Source organism: Mastigoproctus giganteus, chromosome 4 (genome assembly GCF_048544385.1).
Source record: "Mastigoproctus giganteus isolate SK-2022 chromosome 4, ASM4854438v1, whole genome shotgun sequence".
NCBI classification, from domain to species: Eukaryota; Metazoa; Arthropoda; class Arachnida; order Uropygi; family Thelyphonidae; genus Mastigoproctus; species Mastigoproctus giganteus.
In genome coordinates, this window is record NC_143578.1 from 43,260,778 (window position 1) to 43,287,056 (window position 26,279).

Consider the following 26,279-nt stretch of genomic DNA (forward strand, 5'->3'; position numbering starts at 1 on the left):
AGTTCTTAACTTCACCCCATGCAAACTCAATATTTTTTACAGCATCAAGAATGTTATAATTCCGCTTCTACCAACTGTAAAAAAAGATCTCCTTAGGTAATAAAGTTTAAAGGAAGCTATAACACCTTGGTCCATCGGCTGAATTAACGAACCTGTATTTGCTGGAAGAAGGTAACTTTCACATTTGGGTGCAGATCAGACAAATGTGCAGGATGACAGGGCACATTGTCAAGAATGAGCAAGATTTTGAATGCTATGTTCTTCTTAAGGCAATATCTTTTTTGTTTCGACACAAAAGCAATTTAAAAACCAATCCTTGAAGATTTTAGCTGTCATCCATGCTTTTTTGCTTGATTTCCAATTGACTGGTAAGGTGCTTTTTGATATTCCTTTAAAAGCACGAGGATTTTCTGATGTATAAATAAGAAGCAGTTTACACTTAAAGCACCCTCTGCATTGCCACATAACAAAAGTGTTAACCTATCTTTTGCAGCTTTGAAACCTGTGTTGGTTTTCTTTTCTTTTGAAATGAATATTCGGCTTGGCATATGCTTCCAAAATAAGCCAGTCTCATTAGCATTAAACACTTGACTTGCTAGATAGCCCTCAGTCGCAATAACATTCTTTAAAGTTTTCAGATACAAAGCAGCAGCTTCCATATCTGCACTGGCTGCTTCGCCCATCAATTTTAGATTGTGACGACTTTGATGTTTTTTTTAAATTTTCAAACCAACCCTTACTGGCCTGAAAGATGTCTGCATTGGATGGGCTGGCTTGTTCTTCTTCTTGTAAGCAATTAAAAATTTGGAGTTTTGGCACAAATAATATCTGAACTAAGAGGCATTCTCTTTTGATTAAGATCTTCTATCCAGAAAGAAAGTAATTTTTCAGTTTTCTCTCTTAATGGATTTCTCACTTTTGTAGTGCTTTTTTGCAGCCAATGAGGTGGAACAGATGACTGAACTTTTAATTTTCTAAGCATTTTTCCTAATTCATCGAATGCTAGATTCATTTATGCTGTATTTCTTGGCCAATGTCACAACCTTTTTGCCATTTTCTAACTCCTTAATGATTTTTAATTTTTCCTCTAAATTTAAAAAAAAATTTTGTTGTAGCTTTCTTCATTTTAGGCACTAATTAAACACACACTTTATATAGACAAGAAATATTAAATCAGCAAAAGCAATACTTACCGATTAAAATACTTTAACATTGTGTGAACCAGAAAAAGATTCTGTCTGAACAGCTAATGTAGGATAACTGATGAAGGGGGTCCGACTAAGGAAGTTGTTTCAAAAATAACAGGACAAACACACCACCATTTATTGTTGTGTTTGGCTATAAGAATCAGTTTTGAATGCCTTTGTGATATTTTTCTAAAGCACATTTCTGGAGGTCACGACCATAAAACAATAAAAACAATTTGCACTTTCCGGTTTATTGGGCTTTTCTGTCAGTGCAATCTAATTATAAATGGGTAGTAAACTCGATCTTATTGCATTTGCAATAATACCGACACCTGGAATTCTGCGGGATTTTACATAATTATGGTGAAATGTGGTTCTCTTTCGATGAAATCTTCAATCATGTAAAAAACATAAATAAAATTTCAAAATTTGCTCTTCATTCCTATTTTTGAAGCTTTGTAAACAAAAATCACACAGGTAGCGAAACTCGCCGTGCAATCTAAAGTTTTTATGGTAAATACCTGACCGCACAATAGCGAAACTGTGCAAATCGAGGGATGACTGCATTAGTAAGGCCAAATTATGCAAGAAAGTAAACTTTTACTGCATCAGCCAAAAATAAATAAATAATAATTATTATTAAAATAAAATAAAATATTGATCATATTCCCATTCCTACAAGGTAACCATCCAATTCTGCTTTGAATTTAGCCTGACTCTGGCCTATTAAAAGCAATTTATTCCAGTGTTCAAGACAGCAGTCTCCAAAAGCTTCAGGTTTTATCACTTTTAATCCAGTTTATTTTAGATAATTTTATTGCTTTGGTATTTTTAACTATATTTTTAATGTTTTTATCGTAGTTTATTTTATCGTAATTTATTGTAATATTTTAGTCTTCCGATAGTGTATCACAGTATTTCATTATATTTTATTTCTGTATATTTTATTTTTATAGTAAAAATTTTTAATTCCTTGGCTGGTGTTTGTCTTTAATTATTGCAGTATTAAATATCATTATTGTTAATGCAAGTGTTTGCAAGCGCAAAATCAAATTATTATTCAATAACACATGATTTTAATGAACAATTAGAAAGAGCATTAAAAAAATAACCCCATCTTCACCTTCTCTAATTCTTAGGCAAGCTACTCATTGCTAAAAATATTTTTAAAGGAAAATAATTAAAAGAATTAACTTTATAAGTGAAAAAAAAAAAAAAAAAAAAAATCACACAAAGCCTGCTGATATCACTACTATCTAAAACAGATAAATCAAAAGTATACACTGAACATGTAATTGATATTCACCACACTAAAACATGAGCAGAGCCATGCAAACTAATAGCACCTTTGATGTTCACACTGATAAATTAAACATAATATGTATATATATATATATTTGAAAAATATTTAAACAAAAAAAAAAAAAAAAAAAACTATAAAATTTATTAAAATCCAGAAAAAAAAAAGTAACCTTATTGGAAATTAGTAAAAGTTATCCAAATACCAGAAATCTTTTGAGAATACCAGCAAATGCTGCCTACCAGTATATCAGTAGTAAAGGTTATGTGGTTATATTTTAATGAAGTCATTGAATAATTTGAAAACTGTATGTTTCTGCATTAAACTGGTCACTCGAGTGACAGAAGACAAATCCAGAAAAGCATTCAATTTTCAAATTTAAATAGTTTATTAGGTGAAACCAAGAAGCTATCCAACCAGGAGAAGACTCCCACATCTCCTAAACTAGGCATGTAGGGGTGTCATGCAAGAAAGAGTAATGATGCCATTAGCATTAGTTTACTCAATTCATTTAAAGCTATAAACAGGTCTCGTTGCAAATGGCTAGTTTCCAAGTGCTGAAATTTGCGGAACAAATTTTTCTTGGTAAGAGTACCTTTTTGTGTCTTTGACTAATCTTGTTGCTCTTGTCTGCACCTGTTCCAACAGATTCATATCAGGGTAATTCATATCACCACCTTGTCTCTGCTGGCAAAATTCCTATATATCAATGACACACCTCAAGAGCAGTACAAGTACTTGTCTGCACTGCCCAGAGAACTTCATGTCAAACTGTACAATTACCCCTAGGTCTTTTTTGTTCTCCACCACCTTGAGTGTAGTACCACCTAATTGGTACATTATTTTGGGATTAAAGGCCATTGTAGCTAAGTGGTTAGGCACAATGGATACATAAGTACACGTGCTTTTAGTGACCATGGTTCAAGTCCACATAATTACTATTTGTGGTACTCTTTCTTGTATTCTATCTATCTTCTGAACTCCTTTGGCCACGTGGTTGTCCCAGAGTATAAACAAAAATTTATTTTATATGCAGTATTTGCATTTACCAGTGTTAAACTTCAACTGCCATTTCTCAGCTCATCTGATTAAATTTTTAGGTCTTATTGCAATAGTATGCCTTCATTCGTGTCATTACAAACTTTGTATCAAACGTATGATACAAACAAACTGATACAAACCTTTGTATCATCTGCAAACTTAGACAGTAAGCTTGATATTCTTTCATCAATATCATTAATAAACATTATAAGCATTAAGGGGGCCCAGCACTGAACCTTCAGGGACTCCACTAATAACATTAGTGGAGTCCTTCAGGGAATTAGTCCAAGAGCTAATGCCCATTTATAACAAACCTCTGTCTTCTGCCAACCAACCAACCCTTTATCCATATAGCAATAACTTGCCTCTAATGCCACACTGCTCCAATGTCTACAGCACTCTTTTGTGTGGAACAGTGTCAAAAACTTTTTTTTTTTTATGAAAACCCCAAACACGAGAGGTATTAGAGTCTATAGTACTTAGTACCGTGCTTGGGTTGGAGGTTGAGAAGACAAAAGAAGATATTTGACATTAGACTTGAACTTCTGTAGACTGCAATTTTCAAGAAATACATACGGAGGAAAGTTGTTCCAGAAAACGGCAGTTGAATGAATAAATGAGGAAGATGAAAAGTTGGTTCTGTGAGTTTGGAGTTGGACGGTAAATGAATGTTGGCTGGTGGCGGCACATGTTCAGACTGTTTTGAAAGAGAGAGCGGGAATTATAGAAGCCAATAATCAAAAACTTTACTAAAATCTAAATATATGATGTCAGAATAATAATTAACATCTAGTTCCTTTGTTACTACATCATAGTAGCTGATCAGATTGGTCAGACACGATTCCCTCCACTAACAAATCCATGCTGTGATTTCCATATAAGCCCATTCCTGTTAAAATGATCCTGCAATACTTCTTTAACCACTGACTCTATTATTTTTTCTGGAACAGAAGTCAAGCTTACAGGTCTATAATTACTCAAATCAGCCTTTGATCGCTTTGTGAATAGGAGAGACATCCACACATCTCCAATCTGTAGGACCTCCCCTAAATCCAAAGGTATTCTTATAATTAAGACTAAAAATTTTTTTACCTCTTACTTCCTTAAAGTTGCTTATTTTAATATAGGTGGATAGATTTCATCTCTCCTAGTTGCCTTATTTACTTTTAGCTTCATCAACTTCTCTTCCACCTTCCTCTCAGTTATAACAGACCCATTTAGCTTCCAGTCAGCTTTAAATATACTTCTGGTATTCCCATCACTAAAAACTCCTTTATGTGTGAATGTTTGCAAAATATTTATTTGGTCTGTCAGCATCCTCAACAGGATCTTCAACAATTATGCCATTCATATCTAGTGGACTAATTTGGGTCATCCTTTCTCTTCTAGTGTTAAAATAGGTGAAGAATTCTTGGTACTTTTCTTGGGTTCATACATAATTTGCCTTAGCTTTCCTGAGGAACGACTGAATATGTGGGATACAGAGCCTAGTAACCAGGTGTCACAGAGGAGGATCTAATTTGGGTTTATAAGATACTGAGAATGTGAAATTTTCATGGTTATATTTTATGCCAAAGTAGTAATCATAAATTTAAATTGAGGGAGCATAGTTACAGACTAAAATGTACAAAATTCTTTATTCAGTTAATTGCTGGAATAAGTTGCCTCTATGGGCAGTTGAGGCAGAAAGTTTAGAGAAATTCAAAGGTCAGATGAATCAGTACCCATGTGAGGAGGGAAACAAATACTAGTAGTTTTTTTTTTTGTTTGTTTTTTTTTTGTAGAGAAAGGCAAATCTAACAGTAATGGCAAAAAAGGCTACTAAAATTTTGTGCAAGTTACACATTCTTAATTACAAAACAGTGTTTCAGTGTAAAGATAGCCACAAGATTAGTATCAGTAATGGCCATTCGGTGCAAGGAAGCCTAAGGCTTACGGTGCACCAGCCTCTATCACCCATGTAGCTAACTTATTCTAGTAATTTATAACTAGCTGGCTAAAATAAAATTTCCTGCAATCCAGTCTAAACATCTCCTCCGTAACTTGAATTTATGGCCCCTAGTTATAGAATCATTAATAACCATGAAAATTTCGTCCTCAATCATTTTACTTTTGCCTCTCAAAGCGTTAAACACCTGAATGGTCTCCACTAAGGTGCCTAGTTTCCAAGCTATGCAATTCACATATTCGAAGTCGTTCCTCATATGGATGCCCTTTTGCCGATCTAACCAGGCGAGTTACAAAGGAAAGCATAACTAACTAATCATTATAGAAATGGATCTTTAAACAAACAGATGAAGATGCAAGGGTATACAGAGGATCTTAGACTGGCACTGATCCTCATCTTGGACTGAGCAATTAAAAATAGTGTTGGTGCCACCTTATTCAAAGGTTAGAAGCCATCTTATTCAAAAGTTCAATGGAATTTCTAATGCTAACATGACATTAGATAAAGAATGGCAAAACTGTAAGAGAATCCTGGTAAAACAGCAAGCATTGGAAAAGCCATATTGGATACTGTTGGGAGTCATTGCAGTACAAGTAAACACATGGGTTGTGTTAGGGTAGCTAAGAATAGAAACAGGTGCATGTATACTTGCATGTACACCAATGCTAGGAGTTTAGTAAATAATTTGATGAATTTCTCAAAACATCAAAGGCAGATATTGTTGGGATTTCAGAGAAGTGTCACACAGACATAAGCAGTGCAGAACTGGAATTTGGGGAGTACAACGTCTACAGAAAGGATAGACAGGATAGGAAGGGAGGAGGGGTTATGCTATTAGTTAAGAAACATATAAAATCCAAGGAAGTGAAGCCAGTCGACATCGCTGGACAGTGCAGTGTCGAGTCAGTTTGGTGTGATATAAGCATTGGGAGATCAAAACTGAGAGTAGGAGTGTGCTATAGGCCTAATGACTCTGATGAGTATAATAAGAAACTGTACAGGGAAACAGAGTGCGCCAGTAAATCAGAGAGTCTTATAATGGGGGATTTTAATTTCCCAGATATTGACTGGAATTTGGGGGCTGGTCACTCACACACTAGCAAGGTTTTTGTGGATTTATTGGATGATTGTTTTCTACATTAGCATGTTTCGGAAGCAACTAGAGGGAGTAATACTCTTGATCTGATTATCAGTAGTGATTCTTCATGCATTAAGAATCTGCATATAAAGGAGCCACTAGGTAGCAGTGATCACAGTGTGCTGAAGTGGGATTTACTCAAAGAGGTAACTACCATTAGGGGTAAAGGGAAGGGTTATTGCTTTCGTAAAGGCGACTACGATAGACTGAGACAGTATTTAAATTCTATATAGTGGGACCAACTGATGATGTTACCAACAGTAAATTCAAAATGGGAAGCATTCAAAGAACTTATCTTGGAAGCTACTAGGCTTTACATACCAAGTAAGAAATATTGTTCAAGGTTTAGGCCTAAATGGATGTCAGATGAACTAATGAGACATATGGCAGAGAAGAAAAATGCATGGGATACACACAAATTAACACGTGACACAGAAGCCTATGATAGATACAAGTTGATCTGTAACCAAGTTACAAAGGAGGATAGGCAGGCGAAGGCAGATTACGAGAAATCTTTGGCAAGGGATGCAAAGAAAAACAGCAAAGAGTTCTTTACTTATGTAAACTCTAGAAGGAAGGGGATGAATCAGATTGGTCCACTTGATATCGATGGGTCAACTGTTGATGATCCTGCTCAGGTAGCTAACAAACTAAATGAATATTTTGCATCGACATTCACACATGAGGAGTTTTTCAGCGAGGGGAATGCTAGAGGTTTATTCAACTTTGGCAGTAAGCTAGAGAATCTTGTAATAACTGAGAGTAAAGTGGAGGAGAAATTGTTGAAGATAAACACAAGAAAGGCACCTGGGGTAGATAGGATCTATCCAGTTATATTAAAGGAGGCAGCAAAGGAAGTAAGCAAACTCTTAGCCATAATTACGAGACCTTCCTTGGACTCAGGGGAGGTACCCACAGACTGGAGATGTGCAAATGTGACCCCAATTCACAAAGGAGGATCAAAGGCTGACACAAGTAATTATAGACCTGTGAGTTTAACTTCTGTTCCGGGAAAATTAATGGAGGCACTGGTTAAAAAAGCACTGCAGGATCATCTAGACACAACTTCAGTTATAGCTCAGACACAGCATGGTTTTGTTAAGGGGAAGTCTTGCCTGACCAATTTGATTGGATACTATGATGCAGTCGGGCACCTCCATACCCAGGTGGGAAGGAGCAGCAGTGCATAGCACACGCTTCTTGATTAGACCGGGGTTCGAGCCCGTCACCACCAAATACGGAGGATGCAGAAAGGTCAGGGAATGACCACCGCATATCCCGGAGCAATATGGCCTTAGTTGCTAATGCTCCTAAAAAACCAAATAACAAACAAACAACTATGATGCAGTCACAAAAGAACTGGATGCAAGGAATAACTTTGATATTATATACTTGGATCTTAGAAAGGCTTTTGATACTGTTGCACATGGAAGACTGCTGCACAAATTGGAGCAGTGTGGCACTGGGGGTGCCCTTACAATGAAAGGCTTAAGTTTTGCAAATTACAGTGTCTGGAGACTAGGCACCAGTGAGGTGATCTGATAGAGGTGTATAAAGCCTTGAATGGTTTGAGCATGCTCAATGCTGATGGGATTCTTGCTCAGAATAATCACCTGAGAGGGCATAAATTCAAATTGAGGAAAGACAGATGTAGGATAGACGTGCGGAAATTTGCCTTTAACCAGCGGGTGGTTGGTTGGTGGAACAGACTTCCATCCCTTGTCGTGGAAGTTGATAGCCTAAATAAGTTTATGGCTCAGCTGGACAGGTATTTAGAACAAACAGAGGGGTGAAGTGGAAGTGGTTTTTTTTTTTTTTTTTTTTGGCTGATGCTCCGTAAGCTTGCTTTCTTGCATCAAATGCCTCTACTAATGATAATGCTAATACAAGAAATTAGAGAAATGCTTAGAAAAAACAAAAGACATCAGAAATTTTTAGCAAATAAAAATTAATAAAACCTTATTGGAATATAAAGAAAAGGGTAAGAGAGTTAAGATAAGTGCGAAAGATGTTAAAAAAAAATCTTGGGAAGATTTTGATAAAGACATCAAAAACAAGTAACACAAAAGAGGAAATGGTGAATTTTTACTTTCATGATACTAAGTGCCAAAACAATATATAATGAATTGTTTTGGCATTTAGTTAAAAATCTCAGAACAGGAGGAAAATTATAACTAACCAATCAAAAATGATAAAGAAGAAGTTAAACCGAAAGAAGGATATTTTAGAGGTATAGATTAAATACTTTGATGATTTGTTAATTGATGACATGGAAGAAATCATTGAAGAGAAAAAATTGAAATGGTATAAATTTTAGATACTATCTCCATTATTGAAGTTTAAAAATGTCATAGAAAATATCCAGTATGGAAAGGTAGCAAGGTATAGAAATTAAACCTGAAATGCTAATAGCTATGTGGAATATATTTTCCTGATGTTAGTTACATCACATTATCCAGAGTTTGTTTTCTGAAGGGCAAATTCCAGAAGATTGGAATTTGCATAGCATTATTTGTACTGGCATATAAAAAGGGAAATAAAGCTGAATGTGAATTTATAGTAACCTATCCTATTGTATGTGATCTCTGGCTGTTCCCTAATATCTTCTGAAAATTAACGGCTTCTATGTTATTTCACATTACTGATTGGTAAAAACAGACCCGACTATTAAAAGCTACCTGCATGTTTTATTTTTGCAATTATTAGTTTATATTTTTAACCCTTAGGTAGACACAGTCACTAGTTACACCTGACCTTTTTTTGAATATTCAAGTAATTCCTTCATATAGTTTTTAAGTTGGATGCCTTTACCATTAAGATAAAAAGGGAAATCTATTGTATTTTAAAAGATAAATTGAAACAAACAATTTTCTTGAAAGATAGTGAAAATTAATGCTGGATGAACACATTAGTAAAAGCAAAACAGCTAAAAAAAAAAAAAAAAAAAGCAATGTTGAAAATTACCAACTACTTAAGGAATAAGCAGTTACATTTTTATTCAATTTAAATGTATATTCCAATATTCTTTACAGTTCATAATTTCTTAAAGTATTACAATATTTGTGATACAATTAAACTTACTTTGGTTCTTTAATCAGTGCTCTCCTTCTAGTTTCATCTTCATGAAGAACTTTTTTAAGTTGTAGAAAGAGTTGATGTTTTTCATCTTTTAATTTATTGAGTTTTCGTTCACACCTTGAAAGCTAGAAAAGAATGAACAAATTAACTAACAGGCCAAAACTTTTCTAGATACAATTATATAATGATAAATAAAAATAAAGGAAAATAAATGAAAGCTAATGTAAACATGATAAGATAAGGGAAAGGGTGGAAGATATATAACAAAAATAGGAAAACCTCCTATTTTTAAAATCCGAAAGACAGCAAGGAGAGATTTAGATCCAATACCACTGAATATAGTGAAAATTCTGATCTTAGTTTAGAAAAAAATATTCAGAGTCAAGTACAAAAAAAAAAAAAAAAAAAGACTTCTTAATTACCATCTTTGTGAATATAGTTTTCAACAATCAAATAACTCTCAAAATGCTTAAAATAAAACAATCCATGAATGTTTTTTTTTTTTAATTTTAAATTCACAGATGCTATTCTATTGTAGTCATTCTTATATAACCATTTGAGAGAGAGAGATAGATAATTTATTTACACTTTTCTGTCACTGTCTTTTTTTGCTCCTCTTTGGCAATGTGGTGGTTCCAGGATTTTATGAAGGGAGGAGATGGGGCTAAAGCCATGTGCAATTTGTGATATTTTAGTTTTTGTTCTTTTTCTGAAGTACATTTTCTGGCCCAGAAAATATATTTTGTTCTTGAAATTTCTGGAAATCACTGGACTAATTATCACATAACAGCAAAAAATTCCATATTATTTTTATTATAGGAGCGTATCATGATGGAGTTATGGCCCCTACCTGGGATGGCAAGTTAACGGCTCTCCTTTTAAAAAGGCATGGTGACTGTCCAACTTAAAATGTCCTTGGAAAGTTATACTGTTTTGGAAAGTGATCTACATCAACAATAAGACACTTTGGCACTGCTTATTAAATAAAACCCTTATAATTCAAGTGCATGCATAGACAAGCAATATCTTGCAGTAAAGGAATAGTTAGATTACAATACATAATATGAAAAGGAAGGTAAAATATGATGTGAACTTCCCCATTAATTCTAATTCTCAATTTGTCAATACTTCAAGTTAAAAATAATTTAATTAATCTCATTAGAAAAACAAACCAATAAGGAATACAACAGGCCATGATTCCATTCTTATATTGCCAACAAAATTTGCTAGTGTATAGACATTACTGATGCTGATTATTTATAATTAGCACCAAGGAATCAGTATATAATGTCTTAAAACTGTCTGCATTCTGTGAACAGCAGCTTGCCTGCTTTGCTGGATTATAATAATAAAAAAAACATCCAGTTTCTGAGAGGGAAACCATACAATCCCTTTACAGACAGATTAACTTGCTAATGGTACAAAAAAGCCAATGAATTATTTCTTGGTATCTGGAAGCAAAGTTGCTTTGAAAAATTTTTTAATGTTGGAATTTATGAGATTTAAGACTTTAGCTCATATATCTTATAACAGTGTTTCTCAACCTGTGTGCCGCGAGTATGCTTCAGGTGTGCCGCAGAAAATGAAAATAAAAATAATTAATAAATCCAAGTTTTATAATAAAAATTAATTCAAATAAAAAAATTCATTTATTTATGCTGCACCAATCCCAGCCCCTTCCAGCAGTCAATGTGATGCACCTCTTGATTCCTAGTAGTAGATCTGTTCACATTTATTCAGTCATTCTTATCATTTGAGAGACTCTTCCAGGCACCCTGCATTTGTAAGTGCAACTTGTAAGCAGCATAGTAAGAAATTTCTTTTGTGTTTTAAAAGTACTTCTTGTGTTTTTATATCTCTAAAACGTCATATTCAGTTAATTCGTACAGAGCAGGTATTTCAATTAACTGTATTAGTACATTACAGAATGTAACTAATTTTTTTTCAAAATTATTAGCGATGGATAAATTTTTAGTGAAAGGAAATCAGAAGAAGCAAATTGATAAAGAGCTTGGAAAAAATGACAAAAAACAAAAACAAGCAAACACCAAAAAAGAAGAAAACATGTTGTCATAAATATGATTAAGACTATTTGGTGATGGGATTTTCATATACTGGTACCCAAGATTGTCTTTAACCCTTATGTTTGGTAGGAAGTTTAAAATTGTTGAATGAATCAATGGTGCCGAGTAAACTGCAGCATCATTTTTCTATGAAACACGAGAATGTATCGTCCAAAACTATAGAATATTTTAAAAGACTACAGGCCTCTACTAGAAAACTAGGTATAGAATTTTATAGTATGGCTAAAATATCTGATAAAGCTCAAGAAACCAGCTATTTAGTAGCCAAACTGGTAGCAAAAAAAAAAACCTCACCTGATTGCAGAAAGTCTGATTTTACCAGCATGTTGGGTAATTGTGAAAAGTATTTTGGGAGAGGAAGCTGGGAAAAAAATAATGACAGTACCATTTTCGAGCAGCACAATTAGCAGGCGTATAAAAGAAATGTCCAATGATATTGAAGAAAAATTGTTCAACACATTAATAATTTTGGGCGACTGTTTGCATTGCAAGTAGTGCATACTGAAGTTCGGTGGCTATCGAAAGGATATGTACTTATTCGTATGGACGAGTTGCGTGAGGAAATGCTCATATTTTTTTCACTGGAACAATCAAAACTTTGTGATTATTTAAGTGATGAAATTTGGTGCTGTAGATTAGCTTTTCTAGCAGATTTATTTGCGCAGCTTAATAAATTAAATATCAGTATGCAAGGCCCAGAGGAATTTTTACTCACTTCTACTGACAAGTTGTTCATCTTGAAGAAAAGTTGAGTACAGTCAGTCCTCATATAGCACGATAGTTGTGTTCCTAGAAATCCTCATGCAATGCAAAATCGTGCAATATAAACAACAGGCCCTATGGGAAAAATAGGGTTAGGTGCCGACCACCCAAGATTGAACACACATTTGTAACCAAACCATTACCAAACACAATAAATAATTGTAATAAAATACGTAAGTATTTTATTACGACTATTACGTAATAAAATATTGCTAATGCTTTTGCTTCTATCATAAGCAAACTTGTTTTTTGTTTGATTTTCTATCCAAACAGATGACAGCCGTTGCATCTTTTCCAATTCTTTTTGTCTTAATCTAATGGATTTTAATTACACTTTGAATTGTTCCTGCTATGAAAGTTGCTTTTATTTTCTCTGCATTCTTTCTAATTCTCAGTGTTGCCTCATTTAGGGCTGTAGCATGCAATATCACATGGTCTTTCATTTTGCTCAAAGTGTTTCACAATTTCATATTTTTTCTCTATCGACAGAGGCAGACCGGCCATAAGTCTTACCGGGAAAACCCCAGTGGGCCGGAGGCCGGTGTGATTTTGGCCATAAACCATAGTATGAGGCCACTATAAATTTTCCCGGGTAAGAATTTTTGACCCAGTCTGCCTCTGTTTATCAATATTGCTTTTCTTTTTCTCTCTGAATCTGGTGTCTTCACCAAGATGCTTCCTTTTCACACCTTTTAAGTATTTTACTCATTTTTAGGGAATAAGGCACAATTACAAAACGAGGAGGCACGCTTGATACACATAAACAAAGCTGCGCGTTGTAGCAACTGAATAAACAACACCGTAAAGGCAGAGATACACTATTAACACTTCACATTTTACAAAAGCACATTTTTAGGGGTTACTACCAAAAAAAAAAAAAAAAAAAAACAATTTCCAGTTTTACATTTTCAGAATCTTCTCTCCATTCCTACGTGCTGAGTTTGGCTGGGGTGATTCTGCGTTCGACTGCCATTTCTTGTAAACACAAAGGCGAATCATGCATAAGCGAATTCGGTTTGTGTTATATAAGATATCGTTCCCCTATTTATAAATCGTGCATGATCGAATTCGTGTAGTGTAAACACGTGTTATTATTATTTTTTTTTTGATTTGGTAGTTGTTGGCGCATCGGCTTCTGTGGCCATATTGCACCTCCCAAGGTTTTTGCAGTACTTTGATCCAAGCCCGAGGCGGGAATCGAACCCGCGACCTTTGGGTTGCCGGGTAGGTGCTTTACCCACTCGGCTAGCCCGGTCGGCCACACGTGTTATACGAGGACTGACTGCATATGGAAAAAATAGGTAAATGAAAAATATTTAGAAATGTTTCCATTGACTGCCAAAACAAATTATACTAAAACAATTAATGTAATAAGTGAAAAATTAGAGCTGTTAAAGACAAAAATTGTACATTACTTTCCATCCCTTGATATCAAAAAATATTTGTGGGTAAGAGACCCATTTTCAACGAGAAAACTTCCAAAGTTAGAACTTAATCCGCAAGAGAAAGAATTGTCTGAGATCCATAGTGACCATTTGCTGGAAATTCACTTTAATAACATTAATATTAGCAAATTAAAATATTAGCGAAATTCAAAATTAATATCCATGAATTTCGGAAAAGACAATTAGAATTTTATTGCCATTTTCCATTTCCTACTTGTGCGAAACAGGGTTTTCTGCTTTAACCCAGATTAAATAAAAAAAGAGAGAGAGACTAAAATCGGTAGAAGAGAAGCTGAGAATAAGCCTATCCACAATAAATCCTTGTATTCAAAAACTGTTTGCTCCCATCAAACTCAACCATCTCACTGATTAAAATGTTATAATTGTATATTTGTTTGTTTTTATATTTAAATATGTTAATTTTTTACATATTTTCTTTTAAATTTCATGTATGTTCTTTTATATAAGTTTTCTTTTAAATGTCCTGAAATTCATGTATGTTAAAAAAAAAACATAAAAAGCATTTAAAACAAATACTAAGTGTTTCATTACGTATACCCAACAGAAATAACAATTTTTGAATATAGGTATATATATTATAAATATTCCAGTATATATACAGGGTGTCTCAAAAATATTGGTACAAATGTTTAGGGGAGGTAGGTAACATCTAAAGGAATGTGAATCGCATAGGAACCCATAACCGGAAACGTCACGGGAAAGTAGTAGCAGAGGCACAAGAAGCAGAAATGACACAAGACAGTAATTAGTGGCAAACGTTTATTTTACATAATATTAACAATGGAGTACAAGATGGATGCATTTCATGATGTTACAACAGATACTCAAAGGTTCCACCATGAGACGTGATGCATGCGTAACACCAACGCAGCATGGATTGGTGGACACAGTCGAACACACCTGGAGTTTCTTTGACAGTAGCAGCAGCACAGACGAGTCTCGCCACGAGATCTATTTCCGTCTCCACAGGTAATTCATACACGATAGATTTGAGGCCCCCCCCCCACAGAAAGAAATCAAGGCTCGATAAATCTGGTGAGCGTGGGGGTCAGGCAACGGGTCCACTATGGCCAATCCATCGACGCCCAAAACGCCTGTTTAAATGGTCACGAACACACCTTCCATAATGGGCAGGCGCCCTGTCATGTTGAAACCAAATGTTGCGTCTCACATTTGCTGGAACATCGTCAAGTAACCCTGGCAGAACTTGTTCAAGAAAGATCCGATATTTAGCAGAGTTCATGTGGGATGGTAACTGGTATGGGCCGACTAAGCAGTCACCGACCATACACGCCCAAACATTTATTGCGAAGCGATGTTTTGCCGCATGGGGGTGCACACCGTGTGGGTTGTCGTGAGCCCACACATGAGCATTGTGCTGATTGAATAAGCCTTCCTGAGTGAAATAAGCCTCATTCGTGACCAAAATATAGGCTGGAAAATTCAAGCCTTGATCACTTTCTTGGAGAAACCACTGCGCAAAAGCCACACGTGCAGGATGATCTTGGGAGAGCAGTAACTGAACCCTTTGGAGATGAAAGGGGTGTAAGGAATCAACGAGACACTCCTAAGGCAGAGGCAATGGCACGTGTGCTGGTAGTAGGATTATTCTGGACGGCATTCAACACACTTTCTTCCATGGCGGGAGTTCGCATCGAACGTGGTCTGCCCGCACTACTCCTGTTACCTCTAAATGACCCATAATCACACAAATTTTGATGCACAAGCGCAAACAAACAGTGATCCAGTACATGTCTGTCTGGGAAGCGTTCTCCATAAATTCTGCTAATCCATACACTAGGTGCATGTCTGCCAGCTCACAGTTCGTATATCGATGCATGCTCTTTGTGCGGCAACTACTGCTTGAATAAGTAAACCAGAAATTTTCCCTCTCGCAAACTGATGAACAGCGGCGTGTACCGACTTACAGTGACGTTTCTGATTATGGGTATCTATGCAATTCACATTTCTTTAGATGTTACCTACCTCCCCTAAACGTTTGTACCAATATTTTTGAGACACCCTGTTTATTACAGGCAACCCCCATATAACACAGTACTTCTGCAACACGGTTTCGCTCTAACACGATTGATAAATTGTGGCAATACTTGCACAACACGGTACTTATATAATACGGTTTCACTCTAACACGGTTAGAGAATTGCGGAAAACCGCATATAACACAGTATTTTTGAGCTTTTGTGTGGGGAAAAACCTGCTATCATATTGGATGTAATTTTTAAACATTTGCATTCTTTTTTGTGAATCCCCACTGTTAACTCACTAGTTTATGCAAAAATAAATAAATAAATTTATTGGGAAATCCACGTTGTCGGGAAACTCCTGTGTTAGGTTCTGTGTTATTGACTTGTACTAGTTTGAGACCATAAAAATTTGTGACTTTTTAAACTTCAAAGCATGCAGTTCGTAACTTTTAAGGTTTTTGCAGGGTTATTTTGGTTTTTATTTGATCGTTTATAAATTTTTCTGGGTATGTATTATTAAACTTTGTTCTTAAGAAGCATAATTTCTTTGTTGTGAATTAAATTCCAGCCCTAAAGTATGCCTAAGGAAATTAGGCATAATTTGGGTAACTGCCGATTTATTTAAACAATGGATTCTAAATTGTTTTGTGCCAGTTGTGGAAAAGTATTTAAAGTGGAAAAATCTAGATTTCAAAATTTTATTACTATTGGATAACGTGTCAGGCCATCCAAAAGATTTAAGTCATCCAAAATGTTGAAGTATGTTACTACCACCTAATGCAACTTCTTTAATTCAGCCATTAGATCAAGGCATTATATCTACCTTTAAAACTCATTACATCAGAAAATCATTATAATGGATTTTGGAAAAAAAATTGATTCCGAATCTATTGAAGTGATGGAGGCATGGAACCATTTTCAATTGTGGACTGTATCGGAATCATAGCTTTATCGCACAAAGAAGTAAAACCATCAACATGTGCGTGTCGGAAAAATGTATGGCCAGAGTCAGTTCATTCATGAAATATGGTCCAACTGGCAGAAAACAGAATCGGTGTGAAGTAGAACTTACCAAGTTGGTAGGAGAGGAAGGTTTTGATGATATGACTACTGAAGACTTCGCAAATTACTGGTAGAAAAGAGGCTGGCAAAGCTGATTTGGTGGAAATGGCATTGGAGATAAACCAAATAAATTCAGAGGATAATAGCACAGGTGAAAATTCTGAAGTTCCAAATTTTACACTAAAAAGCGTACAGGAAAGTATAAATTTAGCCGAGCAATTAGAATCTTTTTTTTTTTAATGCAGATCCTTCAACTGGAAATAACACAGGAAAGTTCAAAAGGGAGCTTCAAAAATGCTTAGTTCCATACCATGCAATTTACAAAGATCTATCAAGCAAAAGCAAACAATCCCAGAATACTGATATTTTAAAGAGAGCAGAAGATACAGAAAATCTAGATGCTACAGAAGAAAGTTCAGAAAGTGAAGATATTCTGCAACCAAGAAAATGTTCTCGTTTGATTGTGCTTAGCAGCGATGAAGAGGAAGAAAATTAAATGAATGTATATTAACTGACATATTACGTATCACAGTTTGTTCAGTTATTACTATTTTTAATAAAATTTTTCCGATAGTTATAAAATTTTTAAAATCTTTTTAATTAAAATTTTTTATTTTAATAAAAAGTTTCCATTAGTTATAAAAAATTATGTGTTTTTGTTAGCTTTTGGAACGTAACCCCCCTTTCTGTATTGGTTCTTAGTCCCTTATAACACGGTTTTGCACTACACAAGATTTTATAACAACCTAAAGACCGTGTTATATGAGGGTTACCTGTATTTATAATTTTTATTTATAATATATATATATAATATATATATATATATATTTATAATATTTATATATATATATATATATATATATTTATAATATTTATAATATTTATATATATTACAGTCGATTCTGATTATTTGGGACACATCGGGACTAGCGCATTTTGGTCCGATTAAGTCGCTGCCCCAATTATGCAAAGTTTCATGTAAATAGTTAAAAATACAGTGGACCCCACTTTACAATTGGTTCACTGTACAATCAAATCACGTTACGATGGACTCACCATAGTAAAGTTGTTGTTATTTTGGTTTTTTAGGAGCATTAGCAACTAAGGCCATATTGCTCCGGGGATATGCGGTGGTCATTTCCTGACCTTTCCGCATCCTCCGTATTTGGTGGACACAGGCTCGAACCGTGGTCTAATCAAGAAGCATGTGCTACGCACTGCTGCTCCTGCCCAACTGGCTACAAAGGCGCCCATAGTAAAGTACCGTTCACTATACAATGTGATCACGTTTGTGAATTGAATTTCAATTCTATTAAACAGCAATTCTAATTAGCGAAAATAGGAGGAATATTATCCACAGGCTATAAAAGTAAAGATATATTAAGCAAAAATTTACCCTTTAATACCTTACCAATTAAATGATATGTGAAAATCGGAAGAATATACATGATAATCAGAATAATTAATACGTACTGTAATGTGTACACTATCTAACTAGTTGACATTTCTGTTCACTGACATTTGTGGGTGGGGGTTAAAAATTTAAAACATTAAAAAGATAAGAAATCAATAACAAAGAACGCAGCACACAAATTGCAAGTAACACGATATGTGCAAGTGAGAATGGAGTAACAAGTTACAAAGCTTTAAAAATAGGAATGAAGAGAAGATTCTTAAAATTAATTTTTTTATATGATTGAAGATTTTATGGAAGTGTAAACACATTTCACCATAATAACCCACAGAATTCCAGCTGTCGGTACTATCGCAAATTCAATAAGATCGAGTTTACTATCTGTTTATGATAGATTGCACTAACAGAAAAGCCCAATAAACAGGGGACTGTTAATTGTTTTATAGTTGTGACCTTCAGAAATCCGACAGAACCATGAGGTACAGTCAGAGACAATCGTGGGGTAATCTCCAGTGCTGCGGTCTCCTGCCCCAATTAAGCAAAGTAAACCCTAGCTATTTTCTCGATTGGGTTCTGTTCTTTAAGATTTGTCCCAAATACACAGCTGCCCCGATTAACCAGTGGCCCAAATAACCGGAATCCAGTGTGTGTGTGTGTGTGTGTGTGTGTGTGTGTGTGTGTGTGTGTGTGTGTGTGTACAGTCGAACTTCCCTATAACGAATTCGATAAATCAAGCGAAAAAATTCGTTATAGAGAAATTTCATTATACAGAGCATATCTTTTTTATTAGAAACTGTTATCTAATTAGAATATGAAAACGAACCTACATTTATTTTTAATGTATTTTATTTCAAAAACACATTTAAATTACGTTTACACAATTTTTGCTGTTAAGTATCACAAATTTAAAAAAAGCTGTAATTTTCTTTTGCACAGTACAATTAAAAAATATCTGATTCTCAAAGAAAACCTCACATTTGTTCAGAGCATTAAAAATATTATCAGGAACATTTTCACAAAACTGTAGACCCATACGAGCCATTTTAAAAACGTTAATCATTTCTTCGCGAGTTGGCTTTTCTACGGGCTGTTCTGATGCATCTTCAGCATCATTAATTTCTTCGTGATCATGGTCGCGTCTAATGCTGTTCAGCAGTATTTCATCTTCATTTGGATGTTCTGCTGTAGTCAGATCTTAATCTACATAAACATAACTATCCAGTGTTATTTCATTTTCGATGTTTCCGGACAATTCTAATAATGTCCAAAAGTTTTTCAGTTATGAAAGGGGCAGTTCACCTTGTTCATCCAGTTGTTGTTTGGCTTCTGTATTCAATGCAAATCCCGCTTTCGAAAAACAATTTTGAATAGTGTATTCGGTGACATCGTTTGTCCAAACTTTTGCCAGTTCAAAGATGCAATCTCTAAGGTTAATTGTAACCTCCAAGTTTCTATTTTCTGATAAAACATTGAAAATCTTCATTATTATTCTCTTTCGATAATGAAATTTCAAATTTTTAATAATGCCGTGGTCCATTGGCTGGAGTTTTGACGTTACATTTAGTGGTAAAAACAACAACTTCGCACTTAAAAGTTTGGCAGAAATACTGGCAGGATGTGCCGGACAGTTGTCAGTTACCAACACGATTTTCCTTTTTTCTTTTGTTATACACTTGTCTAGTTTTAATATCCATTCTTCAAAAATATCACTTGTCATCCATGCTTTTTTATTAAAGGTGTAGTCAACTTCCAAAGATTTTGTGCCTCTAAAACATCTTGGGTTTTTTGATATTCCAATGACTAAAAGTCTTAATTTTTCACTTCCTGTCATATTTGCTCCAACTAGCACAGTGATTCTTTCTTTGCCTTGTTTTCCACCAAAACATTTATCATCCTTAAAAGCAAGTGTTCTATTCGGTAAACATTTAAAGAATAAACCCATTTTGTCAGCATTAAAAGCATCCTTACACTCATATTCTTCCAAAATCTTCTTTAAGGTATTGTTCCTCCAACTGTTACAATCTTCTTCGCTTACATTAACGCTTTCTCCACAAATAACCTTTTCCAGAATTCTGTGGTGCTTCTTAAATTTATCTAGCTACCCAGTTCTCTCGTTAAATTCTGTATGTCCAAGGGACTGTGCAAATTTCAGAGTTTGTTGTTTAATTATTAGGCCCGATATTGGGATATTCTTTTCACGTATCATTTGCACCCATTTTAGAACAGCTTTATCAACATCTTCGTATATACACAACTTAATTCGCTTCTTGTCTGCTCCTCCTTCAATTGCATTTAAAATTGATTCTCGATTTTTTAAAATCTTAGATAAACTGCTGGCAGGTATGCCATATTTCTCCGCAACATCTTTTTTCTTAAAACCCTGGTCAATATCATAACAATCTTTGCTTTATCATTAATACTTAAACACTTTCTCTTCGACATTGTTTCCGCAATTGTAAAAATTACTGGACTGCAGCTCTTGCCGATACATACACTGCAAACTTCGCTGCGCTGGCCATATAGTGAATTGTTAGTACCGCCTACTCAATGACGTTCGCTTGCCAATTCAACAGTATCACGCGACCTTTCCTATCAATCACTTTAAAGAAATATACGATTTTGTGAATTTCTTTTATTCTGCTTTCATTCATATATACACGAAAGAAAATTTATGATTAATGTATGCTGTATGTTACTTTTCAGAAAAAAAAAATACAAGAGCATATAGCCCATGTGATTGATGATGAACAAAATTAAAAAAAAAAAAAAAATCATGAAAACCATCTACTGGGAGTCCAGTTAGATGAGAAGGGATGGACATATCATATAATGATTGACAGGAAGGTCACATGGTACAGTTGAGGTGAGAAGCGAATGTCACTCAGTAGGCATCACTAAAAACCGACTATGGTAGCATTCTATGTATTGCCGCCGCAGCATGCTAAAGGTTTACTGCAGCAAATTTCGTTTTCCCCTGAGCCAACATCAATTTACAAATCTACCCTATTTATTGTAAAGTTTATGATCACTTTTAAGAAAACCAATTTGGTTTAATAACTGTAAAAAAATGAATCAAAGACCCTCCTACGGGAGTCAATGGCCACATGTGTTCACTAAAAAGATGATTATTTAATTCCAGATGCTAATGTGCAATTTCGGAAGGAAGGAGGCAGTATATTTGAGCGGCTGTTTAGCAGTAAATGCTTGAAAATCTTCATAAATGCTTTTACTAATTTTTTTAAAAATTCGTTATAGAGAGACTAACAGTTCGGCATATGGGGTTAATTTTACATGTAATTTCGTTTCAAGGTGGAATGTTTTGCGAAAAAATTCGAAATATAGAAGTTCCACTGTGTGTGTGTATGTATATATATATATAACACTATACACCTAATTCTGTTTTTACACGATAGATACGTTCCTGAAAAATACGTGTAAAAAAAATTCGTGTAAAAAAAGACATTGTATTTATGGAAGAAAAGAAGATTGGTTCCGGATCTAAAAAAATCAGTAAAAATAATTAAAAAAAAACATAAAAATATCCGTTTTAAGCTTATTATTTTATTTCAACAAAATACACATGTAATAATATGTAATTAAAATGTATTAAAATAAATTTGTATGCATATGAAATGAAAAAAAATTCTTCATGAACAAAAAAAATCTGTTTTACACAAAACAAGATTTTATTCATTTTCACTTTCTGATAATAAACGGCGCATACGTTTGCGTACGACTGGAATATCACTGCCATCACTAGAAATGTTGTGGACATCGTCTTCTTCCTCTATTAATGAAATTCTTTCTGTGATCTCTTCAGCAAAATCAGCACGAGTCTCCTCTGGTGCTAATGTTTCACCGGTTTTACGAACGAATTCAGTTATTAATCGTTGTGTTCGTGTTTTGGTTAGGCCGTTATTATAATTCTCTGTAAGAGGCTGTCAACAACTTCAGTTCACGTTGGAACTTCCCAGCGCGTTCCTCATTAGGGTCATGTTTGACAAAATGATTACCTAATTTTCTGACCAGTTCCAGACCTTCTTTTATTAAATCTGCATTTAGAACAGGATCATTTTCTTCATTATCACTACGTTCTGTGGGATAAGGAGTCCCAAGGACAACCTCTAATATTTCATCTTCGCTTAGGGCTTTGTCGGTTAACAATTCATCAATATCTTCAAACGATAGATCATCGAATCCTTCTCCACCAATTTTGTGTGCCATTGTAATGATGTTGGGAGATTCGGTCATATTAGGGATGATGGGATCTTTGCTTTTTACACATTGTGGCCAAACCGCTTTCCAACACGCATTTAAAGTTGCTGGTTTTAATTCAGTTAACGCTAATCCAACTTGATTGATACAATCCATAATTGAGAATTTCTTCCACACATCAATGACTGTTAGTGTTTCATCATTCAGTTTGTCCAAAACGTGTTGGAATGTTCGTTTTACGTAGTATGTTTTAATTGTCGCAATTATACCTTGGTCTAGCGGTTGTATCAAAGATGTAGTATTAGGTGGCAGAAATAAAATTTGTACGTTTGGGTGTTCCAAGACAGGATGGCCGGGTGCATTGTCAAGAATCAGAAGAACTTTAAATTCGAGACCTTTCAAATTCATACATAACGTCTGACTTCTGGGACGAAACAGTTGTTGAACCATTCTGTAAAAATAGTAGTGGTCACCCAGGCCTTCTTGTTTGCCATCCAGTGAACAGGCAGTTTATTGATATCTACACCTTTCATTGAACGTGGATTTAGGGCTCGATTTACCAGCAGTGGTTTCAACATACGATCTCCTGAAGCGTTGGAGGAAAATAATAAGGTCACACGATCCTTAGCTACCTTAAAACCACCAGCAGTTTTCTGCGATTTGGCTACATACGTTCTGTTCGGCATTCGTTTCCAGAAGAAACCAGTTTCATCTGCATTCCACACTTGATCAGGAGTGTATCCTCCATCTTCAATAATTTTTGCAAGTTCCTGCGGGAATACTTTAGCAGCCGATTCATCTGCAGATGCAGTTTCACCTTTAATTTTTATATTATGAAGAGCATTCCTTTTAAGAAACCCTGTCATCGAACCTGTACTCGCAGAAAATTCATACTTTCTGTTTAACTGAGATGAAGTGCTTGGCTCCTTTTCTTTAATCTGTCTGTAAATTCTTAGTGCTGTTTGCTTGATGGCATTTCCATCTACTGGTACTCTTTTTTGTGACTGATCTTCTATCCATATTACCAGGGCCTTTTCCATTTTTTCCTTGACAATATCTCTTGTATATGATGATGAATTAACACTTACTTTTGTTCCAAAACATACCGACTTCCTAATTGCAATTTCATTTTTCTTAATAGTTCTTACGGTAGCTTCATGTACACCAAAATGCTTTCCTACAGACGTAGCCCCTTGTCCAGTTGCAAGACGATCTAAAATTTGAATTTTAAGTTCCAAAGAAATCGCTTTCCTTTTCATTTTGGTAATAGGCGAATTATTCGACATTATATAAGGGCTACCGAAAAATATCTCAGTTATAATTAATAAAAAAAGGTATGAAAATTTTGTAAACTTACAATTTATTGACTATTGGCAAAATTAATAAATTTATATGTGCACAAATTTCACTAAAGATTCTTTCACTTTGAAATAGAGCTTACTACTACATGTCTGCCGAAGATACAATGCACGAATACCGTAGATGTGCACCAAATTCAATAAAAACGTTGATGATTCATAGATACCTAGACGTACACATTGGTAAGCAAAAGCACGCATTTCAAAACGCATACACTAGCTGTTATCCAATCTATTGGTGCGTGTAATATAGAAATGATACTAATATGCCACAAATAAAAAAAATTTTCTTAGAATTTAGGCAAAAAAAAATTCATAGAAATCGTGTTAAATCAAAATGACTCGCGTAAAAAGAGAATGAAATATTTATTTTGAATTCGTGTTAAATCAAATTCGTGTAAAAAAAGTTCGTGCAAAAACAGAATTAGGTGTATATATATATACACAGGGTGATTCACTACCAGTGCGACAAACTTGCAGGAGGTGTAGGGGGCACAAAGACGAATCAGAATCACATAGCATTGCAGGGTCCGAAATGCCTTCATCATGCGGTAGAGGACATCAAACGGGAGGTCGTGTGAACAGCGATCCCGCTGGAAGTCAGCATTTGTGAACCGGTTCCTGAGGCATTAGGATGGACGAGTATTCAAACGTTGAACTGGCCAACATGCACCTCGCGTATGGAGCCGCGGACCGCAATGGGCGCGCCACTCTGCGCTTATACCAGGAAGGTTTCCCGCACAGGCATGCTCTTCATCATACGATTTTCACATGTGTGCACAGAAGGTTACATGAGACTGGTTGTTTCACGAGAGGTACCATGAATTGAGAGCAAACGACGAGGATGCCAGGCAATGAGGAGAATGTCCTACGTCTTGTAGAAGGCAATCCGAGTATGAGTACTCGAGCGATAGGCCAACGATTGGCCTATCCTCCATCCATTGTATGAAGGATACTGTCAACAAACCAAATGAGTTCATACCATCTGCAACACGTTCAATCATTGGAGCCTGCAGATTATCCACTCTGGAGGACTTTTGCTACTTGGTTTCTTTAACAGAAATGGTTCGCAAATGCTGACTTCCAGCGGGATCGCTGTTCACGCGACCTCCTGTTCAACGTCCTCTACTGCATGATGAAGGCATTTCGGACCCTGCAATGCTATGTGATTCCGATTCGTCTTTGTGCCCCCTACACCTCCTGCAAGTTTGTCGCAGTGGTAGTGAATCACCCTGTATATATAATACAATATACAGTGGATTCTGGTTATTTGGTCCACCAGTTAATTGGGGCGGCCGTTTATTTGGGACAAATCTTAAAAAACAGAATCGAGAAAATAGCCAGGGTTTACTTCGCTTAATTGGGACAAAATGCCGTTTAATTGGGGCAGGAGACCACAGCACTGGAGATTACCCTACGATTGAACGTAGGGTAATCTCCAGTGCTCTCCGACCGAACTACATGGTGCGGTCGGATTTCTGGAGGTCACAACCATAAAACAATAAAAACAATTAGCAATCACCTCTTTATTGGGCTTTTCTGTTAGTGCAATCTATCATAAGCGGATAGTAAACTCGATCTTATTGAATTTGTGATAATACTGATAGCTGGAATTCTGTGGGTTATTATGGTAAAATGTGTTTACACTTCCATGGAATCTTCAATCATATAAAAAAAATAATTATCAGAATCTTCTCTTCATTCCTATTTTTAAAGCTTTGTAACTCGTTACTTCGTTCTCACTTGCGTGTGTTGTGTTACTTGCAATTTGTGTGTGTGCCGTGTTTTTTGTTATTGATTGCTTATCTTTTTACTGTTTTAAATTTTAACCCCACCCACAAATGTCAGTGAACAGAAATGTTAACTAGTTTAGTTAGTATGTACATATTACAGTACGTATTAATTATTCCGATTATCACGTATATTCTTCCGAATTTCACGTATCATTTAATTTTTTAATTGGTAAGGTAATAAAGGGCACATTTGTGCTTAATATACTTTACTTTTATAGCCTGTGGATAATATTCCTCCTATTTTTGCTAATTCACAAACGTGATCACAATGACCGGTGCTTACTACACATCGTATAGTGAACGGTACTTTACTATGGTACTTTACTAAAGTAATTTGATTGTACAGTGAACTAATTGTAAAGGGGGGGATACATTGTATTTTTAACTACGTGAAACATCAGATAATTGGGGCAGCCGCTTAATCGGGCTAAAATGCACTAGTCCCGAT

At 35.2% G+C, this 26,279-nt stretch overlaps 1 protein-coding gene across 7 annotated transcripts in view; it reads right to left on the bottom strand.

Annotated features, from left to right (window-relative positions):
* LOC150086675 (G protein pathway suppressor 2-like) overlaps positions 1–26,279 on the bottom strand; it is a 152,268-nt gene that overhangs the window by 97,758 nt on the left and 28,231 nt on the right. For all 7 annotated transcript variants that reach the window (XM_090371519.1, XM_090371518.1, XM_090371514.1 and 4 more), the window contains exon 4: positions 9,696–9,817. In XM_090371519.1, coding sequence (XP_090227645.1) covers positions 9,696–9,817 — 122 coding nt within the window. The remainder of the gene's footprint in view (positions 1–9,695; positions 9,818–26,279) is intronic.